Source organism: Octopus bimaculoides, chromosome 7 (genome assembly GCF_046866305.1).
Source record: "Octopus bimaculoides isolate indiv1 chromosome 7, ASM4686630v1, whole genome shotgun sequence".
Classification (NCBI taxonomy): Eukaryota; Metazoa; Mollusca; class Cephalopoda; order Octopoda; family Octopodidae; genus Octopus; species Octopus bimaculoides.
This window is the reverse complement of record NC_142934.1, coordinates 24,878,011-24,892,071: the sequence shown is the minus strand read 5'-3', so window position 1 is coordinate 24,892,071 and position 14,061 is coordinate 24,878,011. Positions and strand designations below refer to the sequence as shown.

General features: G+C 39.5%; 1 protein-coding gene across 2 annotated transcripts; it reads left to right on the top strand.

Annotated features, from left to right (window-relative positions):
- Nucleotides 1–284: 284 nt before the first annotated feature.
- Nucleotides 285–12,347, top strand: LOC106872823 (protein FAM32A-like). 2 transcript variants are annotated; one of them, XM_089355015.1, is made up of 4 exons: nt 285–488; nt 3,904–4,051; nt 8,075–8,128; nt 12,213–12,347. In XM_089355015.1, exons 1-4 carry the CDS (start codon nt 424–426, stop codon nt 12,279–12,281), a joined length of 336 nt encoding a protein of 111 aa, XP_089211141.1. In that variant the 5' UTR covers nt 285–423; the 3' UTR covers nt 12,282–12,347. The 2 variants fall into 2 exon arrangements, with proteins under 2 accessions (XP_089211141.1, XP_089211140.1); XM_089355014.1 differs by lacking the exon at nt 285–488 and adding an exon at nt 1,165–2,334.
- Nucleotides 12,348–14,061: the final 1,714 nt, after the last annotated feature.

Below are 14,061 nucleotides of genomic sequence, written 5' to 3'. Positions count from 1 at the left end.
ACCAGAATGTGTTATTATTATTATTATTGTTTCTGTAGAGATTTTTTACTTTGAAGGGAAAGAATATTTAGGAGAGATTTCTAAAGATCCGTAGCTCCTAAGAAGAAACTATAATATTATGTATACTACGTTTTCGTGCTTTAACGATGACGTCATCAACTTATGTTGTAAATTTGTTCTAATAGAGTTAGCGTTCGTGATTATGTGTGTGTGTGATAATATATCACACACAATCACGAACGCTAACTCTATTAGAACAAATTTACAACATAAGTTAATGACGTCATCGTTAAAGCACGAAAACGTAGTATACATAATATTATAGTTTCTTCTTAGGAGCTACTAATCTTTAGAAATCTCTCCTAAATATTCTTTCCCTTCAAAGTAAAAAATCTCTACAAAAACACTAATAAGGAATTTAAAATGTCTGATGCTTACTCATGTGCCAGAGGATCTCTTAAATTGAAAAAGCATGCGAAAGTAAATAAGTAAGTATTTTGTTTGAATACGTTCTTCTTGTGTGGAAAGAAGAAGAATGTTGGCACTGTCATGGTATTAGCTGTCAGAATTGAAAGTAGAACTGACAAGGAACGTTACTGCTGGTTTGAGTTGATTCTTTGGCTACTGACTAGCCGGAACTATCTATCTGTCTGTCTATCTCACTATCTCTCTCTATATATATATCTATCTATCACTCGTTCACCTCTATTTGTGTCCGTAGAATTTATCAAATTAGAAAACGCAAATTTAATATAAAAATATATTTTCTGAAATTGCAAATTATTTAAAATATAAAAATATAATTTTCAACAGAGAGAATTTATCAAAATAGAAAACAAATGAAGTTTGAAGTTTAAAAATAATAGGATCGACCACTCACGACTAGCTAGCGCGGACGCGCGACTGCGCGTTCGGGACCACTCTGCTTTAGTAGTACCCTTATACTCTGTGTGTTTTCAAACGCATGGATATAGGTGTCAAATTTGTTCCAATAACTTTCGAGTGATAGATAGATAGAGACAGACAGATAGCTCGCTCCGGCCAGTCATGGTATTAGCTGTCAGTAGCCAAAGAATCAACTCAAACCAGCAGTAACAGAGAGAGGGCACTTCCCTTACTGTTCTGGGTGACCGTGCTTTTGTGGGATTTCCACGAATAGTCTTCAAAGGTCTTCCATCTTTTGGGGGAATTATTTCTTCTTTTAATTTTTTTTTGCTTCCTAATTGTTTACCTTTTCCCACACACCTCTACATAATCTCACACTATCGCCCTCTATCATTCCCAATGTTTCTGTCAACCCTTTATGGTTAGTAAAGAAATTATTATTATGCCGAGGTCGACTTTGTCTTTCATCCTTTCGGAGTCCATAAAATAAGGGTATTCTTTGGAATACCAAGAGCGTCTATTTTTGTTTAGCCGTAAATCAACCTTGTTAAAATTGGCTTTTGATTAAATTCATCCCTAACTATGCCGTGTTTGTAGGGGTATCATTATGTAATTTTTTTTAATTTTCATTAATTAAGACAGTAAGGTTGTGACGTGAGAGAGATTTGGTTGCTATTTCTAACAGGTCGAGCTACCACGTAAGGTTGTGAATTAGCAGAATCAGAATTTGAATCTCTTCATTGTTGACATTACGGCATAACTCTGGCGGGTAAAACCCTGTAGTTATGCCGACATTACTTTTCATCATTACCTGGGTGATAAAAAGAAAAAACAGTTAAGTAAAATAAGTGACATTTCCCTACTCCTAATATTTATGTGGTCTTGTTTCTATTGTTAACATTTTTGTCAGATTTTAAAATATCTAAACGTGGTACATGGTTTCTAATCATGGATAGCCATTTCACATCTTTTGCATCTCTAATATCATTAAGGAAGGTATGAACCTTTGACTTCAATTATAATGCAGTAAATTATAATAATTGTATTTTCTTTTGTGTATTTTCTGTTGTTTTTGTTTACATCTTAGCATATATTCTAACACTTCCCCTCTATTATAAATGTGTGCCCTCACACCTTCGTAACAAAACCCTGGTATATGAAATTACATAGTTTGAGAAAAGAGGGTTGTTGAGATTGTTGTGACTGATACTCAACTTGAATATCAAATGAAAAAGGAGAGAAAACACAGTGTACTCTGCAACAAGCATCCAATGACCAAATGCTGCTGTCAAACCAGCTGGTATGTTATGTTTTGAATGTCTCCTCTGAATTCAAATCCAGCTTGTATAGCTGGCCAAACCTACTTCCTGGAAAAGAAAAAAACATATTGGACTTGAGTTGGAGAGGAGCTAAACAACAGCAACAATGTTTCTTTCAATCTCTTTGGGGGTGAGAAAATAATTTTTAAATGTCACACATTTGGATGGAGGGTATAGTCAGTTAAATTGAACCCAGAACTTGGCTGTGCTTTATCATCTTCGGAAAGACAATTGGGTAATTTTTCAGATTAACACCCGCACGATTACCTAACCCTAACCTTAAACTTAACCCCTAACCCTAAAACCCTAACCCTGATCCTAAAACCGTAACCCTAACACTTACCCTAACCCTGACCCTAAAACGCTAACTCGAACACCCTAGTGAAAATCGTGCGGGTTTCAATCTGAAAAATTATCGACAATTGTTGTTGTTGTTACCATTAAGGTGGAGGTAGTTTTCAGTTGTGTTTCTTTGTTTGTCCGTGGACAAGATATCTCAAGAACCACTGGATGGATTCGGGTAACTGGCACGAAATGATTAGATTTTGGGATCGATCCGGTACTAGACAAGGATCCTAGATTATTTGTTATATTTACTTTACATGATTACAGCTTACGTTAACTTTCATGTGATTCTCAATTATCTCCTTTTAGGCTGTTTCCAAAGTTTTATTTTTGTTTCTTCAGTTTTGATTTTGCTCGTATCTCTATCTTAGTAGAAACTGATGGATAAAGAAATCAAAATACATAAACAAATGGCAGCAAAACCGTTCAGAAATTAAATAACACTAACATATTTTTATATTATATATTTTATATATTATACATGGCCGTTGCCAGTACCGCCTGACTGGCTCCTGTAGGATTTTCGAGCGAGATCGTTGCCAGTGCCCCTGGACTGGCTTGTGCGGGTGGCACATAAAAGACACCATTTCGAGCGTGGCCGTTTTCGTGCGGGTGACACGTAAAAGCACCCACTACACTCTCTGAGTGGTTGGCGTTAGGAAGGGTATCCAGCTGTAGAAACTCTGCCAAATCAGACTGGAGCCTTGTGTTGCCATCCGGTTTCACCAGTCCTCAGTCAAATCATCCAACCCATGCTAGCATGGAAAGCGGACGTTAAACGATGATGATGATACATATTAACACTTTACAGTATACTTACATATATAAATACATCTATACATCGATCTAAAACATACGAGTTGCATACTGGGATCGATCTAATAGACTGGCCCCTCTCCTCAAAAATTTCGGGCCTTGTGCCTATAGTAGAAAGGATTGTTATTATTATTAAGGTGGCGAGCTAGCAGAATCGTTAGCGCGCTGGACGAAATGCTTAGCAGTATTTCACCTCTTGCTATGTTCTGAGTTCAAATTCTGTCAAGGTCGATTTTGCCTTTCATCCTTTCGGTGTCGATTAAATAAGTACCAGTTACGCACTGGGGTCGATGCAATCGACTTTTCCCCTCCCCCAAAATTGCTGCCCTTGTGGCAAAATTTGGAACCATTATTACTATTATTATTATTTAAAGGCAGTTGACGGGGTCGACTTTACTTTTCATCCTTTCAGGGTTGATTTAAATAAGTACCAGTTACACACTGGGGTTGATGTAATCAACTTAATCCCTTCCCCCAAATTTGAGGCCTTGTGCTTCCAGTAGAAAGGATTATTATTATTACTATTTGTTTTTAATAGGAAAAGTTCTGGATCCAAATCAAAAAAATTGAAGAAATCACTGGAAAAAGTTTCCAGTGACTCAGAAGTTCTAGATCCTTCTCTTCGAAATGTTGTTGAAAAACAGACAAAAGCTGAATTAGCTTTTGAAAAAGCTCGTGACAAAAGGGTAAGTATATGATTTCTAAATATACTATTTACAGCTTATCGTCTCTCTCTTTCACACACACATGCACACATATATATAATGTTTACTTTTATGTCAGTTGGAGTCTGTTGGGGAATTCATCATCATCATCATTGTTTAACATTCACCTTCCATGCTGGCATGAGTGGAACAGTTTAACAGGAGCTGACCAGGCAGAGGCTTGCACCAGACTTCTATGACCGTTTTGGCAGTATTTGTACAGCTGGATGCCCTTCCTAACACCAACCACCCAGCAGAGTGGACTTACTTTTTACGTGGCACAAGCACAGTCAAGGTCAGTTTTGGCATGGTTTTTACAGCTGGATGCCCTTCCAAATGCCAACAACTTTCAGGAATGTAGACAGAAACAGGTGTGCTGCTACAAAGGAGATACATGGTTACCCAACCTGAGGGAAGTGCAGGAGAAGGAGAGAGCATGTGAGAGACAGCAGGATAAAGATGGTGGCAGTGTTGAGCATACTCACAAAAGTAAGGGATCAGAATATAAATGAGATGGTCAAGTAAAGGCAGAGAGCGATATAGATAATGGCAAGTGCCAGGGCATACCCTTAAGGTTCAAAAGTCATAATGTAAGTTGCAGGATATTGCCAAAGAAGCGTGATTAGAAGAGTGGAGAGGAGAAGTGAGTGGTGAAAATCTACGTGTATATATATATATATATATATATATAGTGTGTGATAGGGCCACCAGATAGCAATGAAACAAAGAAATGGCAATGAGGACAGAATTGGGGAGTGAGATGTTGGCATAGTGCACGAAGGAGGAAATGTGAGGAACAGAAGAGATGTAGATTGGTTTGTTGGGGTAGGATGTGTGCAAAGTTTTCTTGTTACATGTGTGTGAAAAGTTTTCTTATTACATATGGGTGGAACACACAGGTCCGGGGCTAGCAAATAGCAATAATACAGTGAGACAGGGCCAAGAGAGCAAGGATTGGGGAGTGGGCAGTAAGCATAGTGCATGATTTGGAAATGGGAAGAAGAGAAGAGATGTGGTTTGGTTTGTTGTGATAGGGTGTGTGAGAAATTTTCTTATGTGTGGGTGGGGCACACAGCACTTCTAGAACTCAGTTTCACTGACATGTGCTGATCTTCTCAAGAATTAGAAAGACAATGGTTTTAGTAACTGGGAAAGTAGAAAGGGCCCTGGTATGCTTCAGAGAAATGGTCTTGCTCAATACGCAGAAAGGAGTGGGTAAAAATTCCATACAATGGATACAAGATATAGGTATAAACTATATCGTATGGGTATAAACTCATTAGGTATGCACATTGTGTGGTATAAAGTCCATACAATGGACACAAGGTATAGCAGGTTCATAGGCAAACTGGCAGAGAATATATTATCATCATCATAGTTTAATGTCTGCTTTCTATGCTAGCATGGTTTGGACGATTTGACTGAGGACTGGCGAACCAGATGGCTGCACCAGGTTCCAATTTGACCTGGCAGAGTTTCTACAGCTGGATGCCCTTCCTAACGCCAACCAGTCCGAGAGTGTAGTGGATGCTTTTATGTGCCACTGGCACGAGGGCTAGTCAGGTGGTACTGGCAACAGCCACGCGCAAATGGTGTTTTTTATGTGCTACCTGCACAGGAGCCAGTCTAGCGGCACTGACAACGACCTCGCTCAAATGTTTTTTCATGTGGCACCTGCACAAGTGCCAGTAAGACGACGCTGGTAACAAATGGTGCTTTTTACATGCCACCAGCACGGAAGCCAGACAGCTGCTCTGGTAATGATCATGCTCGGATGGTGCTGTCAGCACTCCACTGGCACAGGTGCCAGTCATCGAATTTGGTTCAATTTCAATTGCCTCAACAGGTCTTTGCAAGCAGAGTTTAGTGTCCAATGAAGGAAAGGTACACATAAGTGGGCTGGTAGCACATAAAAAACACCTGGCAAAGGCCAAGAGTTTTGGTCTCACTTGGCTTGCTGGGTCTTCTCACACACAGCATATTTCCAAAGGTCTCGGTCACTAGTCAGTGCCTTGGTGAGGCCTAATGTTCGAAGGTCATGCTTCACCACCTTATCCCAGGTCTTCCTGGGTCTATCTCTTCCACAGGTTCCCTCAACCGCTAGGGTGTGGCACTTTTTCACACAGCTATCCATTCTCGTCACATGACCCTACCAGCACAATCATCTCTCTTGCACACCACAACTAATGCTTCTTAGGTCCAACTTTTCTCTCAAGGTACTTATACTCTGTCAAGTATGCACACTGACATTACACATCCATCGGAGCATACTGGCTTCATTCCTTGTGAGCTTACGCATGTCCTCAGCAGTCACGGCCCATGTTTCACTGCCATGTAGCATGGCTGTTTGTACACATGCATCATACAGTCTACCTTTTACTCTGAGCGAGAGACCCTTTGTCACCAGCAGAGGTAGGAGCTCTCTGAACTTTGCCCAAGCTATTCTTATTCTAGCAGCTACACTTTCAGCGCACCCTCCTTGGTCACCTAGGTAACGGAAGCTATCAACTACTTCTAGTTTTTCTCCCTCGAACATGGCAGAAGTTGTTCTCTGCATATTTTCAGTGTATATTGCTCCTGAGCATCTGCCACATACAAAAACTATCTTGCTAGTTAGCCTTCCTTTGATATCGCTGCACCTCTTATGTGTCCATAGCTTACACTGGGTACATCTTTCTACCTACGCCTTTAATACAGATTGAGCAGGGCCATCTACCTGAAGGGATTTGAGGTTTGTCTGCCTTCATACTTATTAGGACATTGGTTTTATCTAGGTTGACTCTAAGGCCCCTCGATTCTAATCCTTGCTTCCACACCTGAAACTTCTCTAATTCTGATAGTGACTCAGCAATTAGAGCAAGGTCATCAGCATAGAGGAGCCCCTAGGGGCATCCTGTCTTGAATTCCTGTGTTATTGCCTATAGAACTATGATAAATAGGAGGGGGGCTAAGGACTGAACTTTGGTGGACCCCTACCTCTACCCGGAATTCTTCACTGTACTCGTAGCCAACCCTCACCTTACTGACAGCATCCCTGTACATGACTCGCACAGCTCTCACTAACCATTCATCTATCCCTAGTTACTTCATTGACCACCAGATAAGGGATCGGGAGTCTCTGTCAAATCATAATGGATTACACCTGCACCAGACCACCAAACACACCATCAGCTTCTTTTGATGTATTTTGCTTTTTGGACTGTGTTTCGGTGGCTCGTCATTGTCCAGCCATTATGCTGAACATTTATGGTTATTGTATTGGATCCGTTTCTCATCACATGTTAGAATTTGATTCAAGAATGACTCATTTTTGTGATGAGAAAGTAGCATAATGCAGGCTTCCAAACATTGTTGTTTCTGATTTTCATTGGGTTCATGTGGAACCCACTTATCCAACTTTTTTACTTTACCGATTCGAACTAAGTGAGCCAATATTGTTTGCTTGCTAACACCAAACAACAATAATTCACTGACACTTTGAAATGGATCTGACTTGACGGTGGCTTTCAGTTCATCATTATCCACTTTTGTTTCTGGTCGACTGCATTGCTCATTTGTGAAGTCAGAGTTACCAGAATGAAATTTTGCAAACCAATTTGATATTGTCTGCTGTGTAATAACATTAGAATGAAATATTCCATTAATATTCCGAGCTGTCTGTGATACTGTATTTCCAAAACAAGCTCATATTTCAAAACTACGAATTTCCAACTTATCCATCTCTAAACAAGAATAGCAAAAAATGATTTATAAATACTTTATAAAGCGCAGAATGAGTTAGAATAAAGAAATAGATGTGTCAGCTTTCTAACAAAAAATAAAGATTGTCAAAATATAATAATGGCGCAAAATGAGCAGCTGACAAAGTTTACCATATATGTTACTTCAAATTTCATACTTGACAACCTATGTGTGTACACATACATTCAAACTTTGTTAACCATGTTTCTGCTCTTTTCATTATCTGCTCTTTGTATTTATTTTGTTTTGTTTTTGCTTTTATAGTTAGTTGAACAGATTGTGGAACGTGCCTCCAAGTCACACAAGGAACGAATTATGGTAACATTCTTCTTTAATCTAGCTCTAGTTCATTATAATTATCATTATCACCATCTGTCATTGTGTTCATCGTCTATCCACTTGTCATAGTTGTCATCATCACCAGCATGATCTTTCATTATCACTAATGTAAATGTGGACATCAAGAAACCAATGAGAAAGTCTCTCTGATGCTATTCAACTTGCTAGAAATAGCAGCAAAATCCCCCTCACCCTTTTCCTGCAAATCAGAACAGTAAAGACACATTGAATAATGTCTTAGTCTTAGTTCCTCATGGAGTGTTGAGTGATGAGAAATCTCTACCCAGCTCAGTTGCGAGCCCTGTCATGAGCCTGCTCCCTGGCCAGGCTCATGTCTATGAAGACTTCCTTCACTGTCCTCATTCAGGCTTTAGATCTGCCTTACCTTCTATGCCTCCACTATAGCTTCTACTCATGAGAGATTCCCATTGGACTCTGTGAAGATATCTGTAGGTTATTCAACCCAGACCTTTCCATGACTTTTTCATTTGTGATGTAATTGCACCAAGAATGTCTTGGTATGGTTTTAAGGCAATATCTATGGCAGTTTTGGGTGTATTGTCTGGAAATTGAGTGATTTCTACCATCACCAGTATCATTTTACTACTACTACTAACATCACTATTATTGTTACAATAAGATGCAGGCATGGCTTTGTGGTTAGAAAGTTCCCATCCAAACTAAATGGTTTTGGGTTCAGTCTTTTTACATCAACTCTTACTATACTAATATGCACTGCTATAGCTTCAAGTTAAATTGAAACTAAAAGAAGTCTATCCTATATATATATATATATATATACTGAGGGTGAAAATTGAATATTAATTTCAATTTAAAACCAGTGGTAGCCTGGGCAAAGTTTAGAGAGCTCTTACCCCTGCTGGCGACAAAGGGACTCTCACTCAGAGTAAAAGGCAGACTGTATGACGCATGCGTACGAACAACCATGCTACATGGCAGTGAAACATGGGCTGTAACTGCTGAGGACATACGTAAGCTCGCAAGGAATGAAGCCAGTATGCTCCGTTGGATGTGTAATGTCAATGTGAATACCCGTCAGAGTGTAAGTATCTTGAGAGAAAAGCTGAACATTAGAAGCATCAGTTGTGGCGTGCAAGAGAGACGATTGCGCTGGTATGGACATGTGGTGAGAATGGAGGAGGATAGCTGCGTGAAAAAGTGCCACACCCTAACAGTTGAGGGAACCCATGGAAGAGGTAGGCCCAGGAAGACCTAGGCTGAGGTGGTGAGGCAAGACCTTCGTACATTGGGCCTCACCGAGGCGATGACTACTGACCGAGACCTTTGGAAATGTGCTGTGCGTGAGAAGACCCGGCAAGCCAAGTAAGATCGTTGCCAGTGCCCCTGGACTGGTTCTTGTGCGGGTGGCACATGAGATGCACCATTTTGAGCGTGGCCGTTGCCAGTACCGCCTGACTGGCTCCTGTAGGATTTTCAAGCGAGATCGTTGCCAGTGCCCCTGGACTGGCTTGTGCGGGTGGCACATAAAAGACACCATTTCGAGCGTGGCCGTTTTCGTGCGGGTGACACGTAAAAGCACCCACTACACTCTCTGAGTGGTTGGCGTTAGGAAGGGCATCCAGCTGTAGAAACTCTGCCAAATCAGACTGGAGCCTGGTGTTGCCATCCGGTTTCACCAGTCCTCAGTCAAATCGTCCAACCCATGCTAGCATGGAAAGCAGACGTTAAACGATGATGATGATGATGATGATGATGGTCTAGCATATAAAAAATCTGATAATTCAGAAAAATTGTATTACATGCATATAAGAAGGGATGACCACTAGATGGACATCCAATATGCTAGAAAGAGGTCATCAACAACCCAACCACAAAAGAAAAATCGTGTTCTCCAGAACAAATTCAGCAAAATACCAGAGCTTAGGCGGGCAGGACAAAATGAAAAATATATAAAAAAATAAAGGATTAATTGTGTACTGGTTTCCCCATTAACTCTTTTACTTACGTAAAATCATCTGTGGTTTGTCAGCACAATCCGATTTTACTTGTTTCTTCTGAAATAATGTTGGTTAGCTGACTACACTCATATGCTAATGCCCCCCCCCCCCCCCCACTTAGTAGTTCTCAACCATTCTTTATTTATGGATCCCATTGGTTACTCTATTCTGGTGGAACTAGTTTCCTTGCAATAAATACTTCTAAAACAAAATTTTTTCCATGGATCCTTAAAATACTACTTGTGGATCCCCAATTTACTATTTTGCTTGTGTGAACCCCTAAAAGTCTTACATGGAGCTCAGTTGAAAACCACTAATATAATAAAGTTTTCTTGCAGCAGGCAATCCATGGCAATTTTTCCCAGTCATTCTTTCAAGTTATTTCAGTGTTTTGTGTTTATTCTTGTAATTCCTATATTCTCCCTAGTCATTCTAAGATCTTGCAGTTGCTGCTAGATTGTACTTTACTGGAAAGGTCTAATAAAGCTGAAACATGTTTGGAGTTGTTGCAGCTCTGCAAACAATCAGGCTGATATTCTACTGTATTTCATATTTATCAAAAATTCCTTAGAGAAACTGTCAGATTTGTCTTCTTTATTTTTCATCCTGTAGGATGTCCAAAAGCCAGCCTACTCAAAAAGCAGGCTTGTTGATGTTGTCAGTTTAGTTACTGATGGTCCATCTATGCAACAGGTTGTACTGGGTTACATGTTACTAGTGCCACTGAAGAGCAACCTAACAGAATACATACACACACACATTGTATTAGTGAATACAGCCTTTGTGCGAGTTAAGTATGTCCCAAACATATATGATCTGTACTAGGATTGTATACACTACTGCATGCACATTTCAAGATGCCTTCTTGTAGAAGCAATGAATGCATTTCTAGTTTCTTGCTTATTATCAGACTGTGTACCTTTTGCCGAAAGTGGGAATTTTCAATGGCAATAATTTCAAACATTCTTATTTCCAAAAATAGTTGCAAATGTTGTTTAATGCTTCTTAACATTCTTTTGTCTTGTTATTTACCCCTAATTAAATATGATGGCTCAAACAAATGTGAACAAATCGTAGCATTGAAAATGGCTGGTATAAAGAATTGTGAGGTGATAAAACAGTTGAATAGATATTAAGGGTTATGGTGAAAGCAAGGGTTGGCCATTTTGAATTGTAAATATGTGTAAAATATTGTGAATAAATATAACAATCAACTTGTAAACTTTCATTAACCAAAATGTGAAACTTTTTATTTTATAAAATAAATAATGGGTAATATATGGTACACTCAGAGTGTGTGTGTGTGTGTATGTGTACATACCTACAAGATGCATACATACATACACACACATATACATACATACATACACACACACATACATACATCACTTTTCCGTGCTTTGCTTAGTCAAACAGAATTTCTGGAGGTAGATTTTCTACAGCCAAATACCCCTCTTGTTACTTAACCTCCATTGTTTACTAGCAATATATTTTCCCTATAGCTGGCATGTTTTCATGGAAGACAAACAATCTTGTCTACACACACACACACATATGTATATGTGTATGTGACACTTCTTTCAGTTTCTATCAACCAAATCCACTCACAAGGCTTTGGTTAGCCCAGGTTTATGGTAGAAAACACTTACACAAGATGCTACACTATGGGACTGAACCTAAGAACACATAATTATGAAGCAAGCTTCTTAACCACACCCACACACACACATACATGGTGTGCTTCTTTTAGTTTTCACCTCCCAAATCCATTCACTAGTCTATGCTATAGTAGGAGACACTTGCTCAAGTTGCCACACTTCGTACTGGGCTCAAAACCACATATTTGGGGAGTGAACTTCTTAACTACAGTGCCATAACTACACCTCTTAGTGTAATTCAATATAAGTTAAATATCTATAAACTTTTAAAATATAAGATGTATTATTTCTTTTAACATCGATGTCTCCCCATAGATTCATTCTAATGTGCTTGCAGCTTGCCCCTTGTATTAGTAAGGTTCCTCACTCTGGCTTTATATGTAAAATTTGAAGCATTTCTTGATTTTATTTCATTCTGTTTTGCAGGATTTCAACCGACACTTGGACACTCTCACTGAACACTTTGATATTCCCAAAGTCAGCTGGACAAAATGAAAGATCCACAAGGCTTCATCTCATTTTTTTTGTACAGAACATCTGATAATAAATTTTTTTAAGCTATTTCAATGTTTTTGCACTGGGAAATTCATCCAAACTGATGAATTTTTAAAATGCAGGTTTTTTTTTGCAGATTCGGAATCTCCACCTTTGACATAGTATGTTCCTGTAAAAAAAAGAACACAAAAAAAATAAATCGCCATGAGAGTGTGGTCCATGATCTTTACCTGCACCATTTATGGTACTTGTTTACCTTTAAGTTTTTGATTTTGTTTACTTTAAAGAGATCGTAGCAAATTGACAAACATATACAAATCGAAATTAAATACAGACAAAAACATTAAAATGAAAAGAATTTGCGTTTTACTTGTGTTTGCTTTAATAATATAATGTAAGTTAAATATACACCCACTGATTTCAAAAATAGAAATAATACATTTCTAAATCTCTCAGAGATTTATGCAGTAGTGATACAATAAAGTAGTTTTATGCTGTCAACTTAATGTGACAGTCCCACGGAGGGAATAATACTACTGCTATTTAGCCCTAGGAACCAGCACCACTTCCGGTCAGCCTTGACACATTTCCTGTGTCCTTTGTTTACAAGGGGGAAACAAGCACCCCCACCCAGCTAAGCCTGCATCCAGAGAAATATTTCTGAATCTTTGCTAGTCATCAGTCTAGAGTAGCAATGGCCTGCTAGTTGAAATCTTTATTATGATCACTACAGATCACACATAGATGAGGACGGCACAAGACAGACAATTACACAAAATGAATGAGATCATGCTTATATACAATTTTTGGTTTTAACGATTATGTACAATTTAATCAATGAAATTAAAATTGAGAACTTGATAAAAAATTAAGAGAACTTAAACTAATCTGTTTTTTTTTTTTTGGTTATCATTTTAAAATTACACAGAAATTAAACTCTACATTAAGTAGAGTTATGGGCCGATAGTTGCTAATGCTATCCCCCTTGCTTGGGTCTTTCTGGACCAGCGTCACTACTCCACGGCTTACAGCACTGGGAATACTCCCATTCTGCTGTCAGTTTGCATAGACGCCAGCCAGGACATCCCCAAACAAGTCCGGCATTAAACGGTAAAACTCACAGGGCAGACCATCCAGTCCCGGAGACTCTTCCCCAGTGCACTCGGCCAGCACCTCTCTTACCTCCGTGGGAGTGATCGGCCCTTCACAGCATCCAGCTTCATTTGCCGAGAGTCGAGGCCCGCCAGCTAGGAAGTCCCTTAAGGGCTCCCCGCGCTCAAGCGTACCGCTCTCCCTGAACAACTGAACAAAATGCTGGTGAAAAGCCTTTCGCATCTCCTCCTGTCCATAGATCTTGCAACCCTGTTCGTCAGTTAAAGACTTAATACAGGACTTTTTGCCCTTCTGACTCTCCACGTGATGAGCCCATCTGGCTACATTAATACCTTCTCGTTTCCCAGCACGTACATTAGCTCTAACTCAGCACCCTTCATGTTTGGCATTGAGGTGACGGTACAAGACCATTCTCGCCACCAACACTCTAGGTGTGGAGCCAGATTCCATTGCCTCATCTAGGCTCTTAACTAAGTCACCCTCTATTCTAGTCCTATCTACACTTAGCTGCTTGCTAAATCTAATGGACTCAAGACGGATGGCTCTCTTGAGGGCGTGCCACCATCTATTATTAATGATGGTGCCACATAACGCCCTCTGAACTAACTCCTTAATCAGGGTACGGAAAGCTTCACAAGCCAAAATAGACTTGTTCATTTTCCAATAC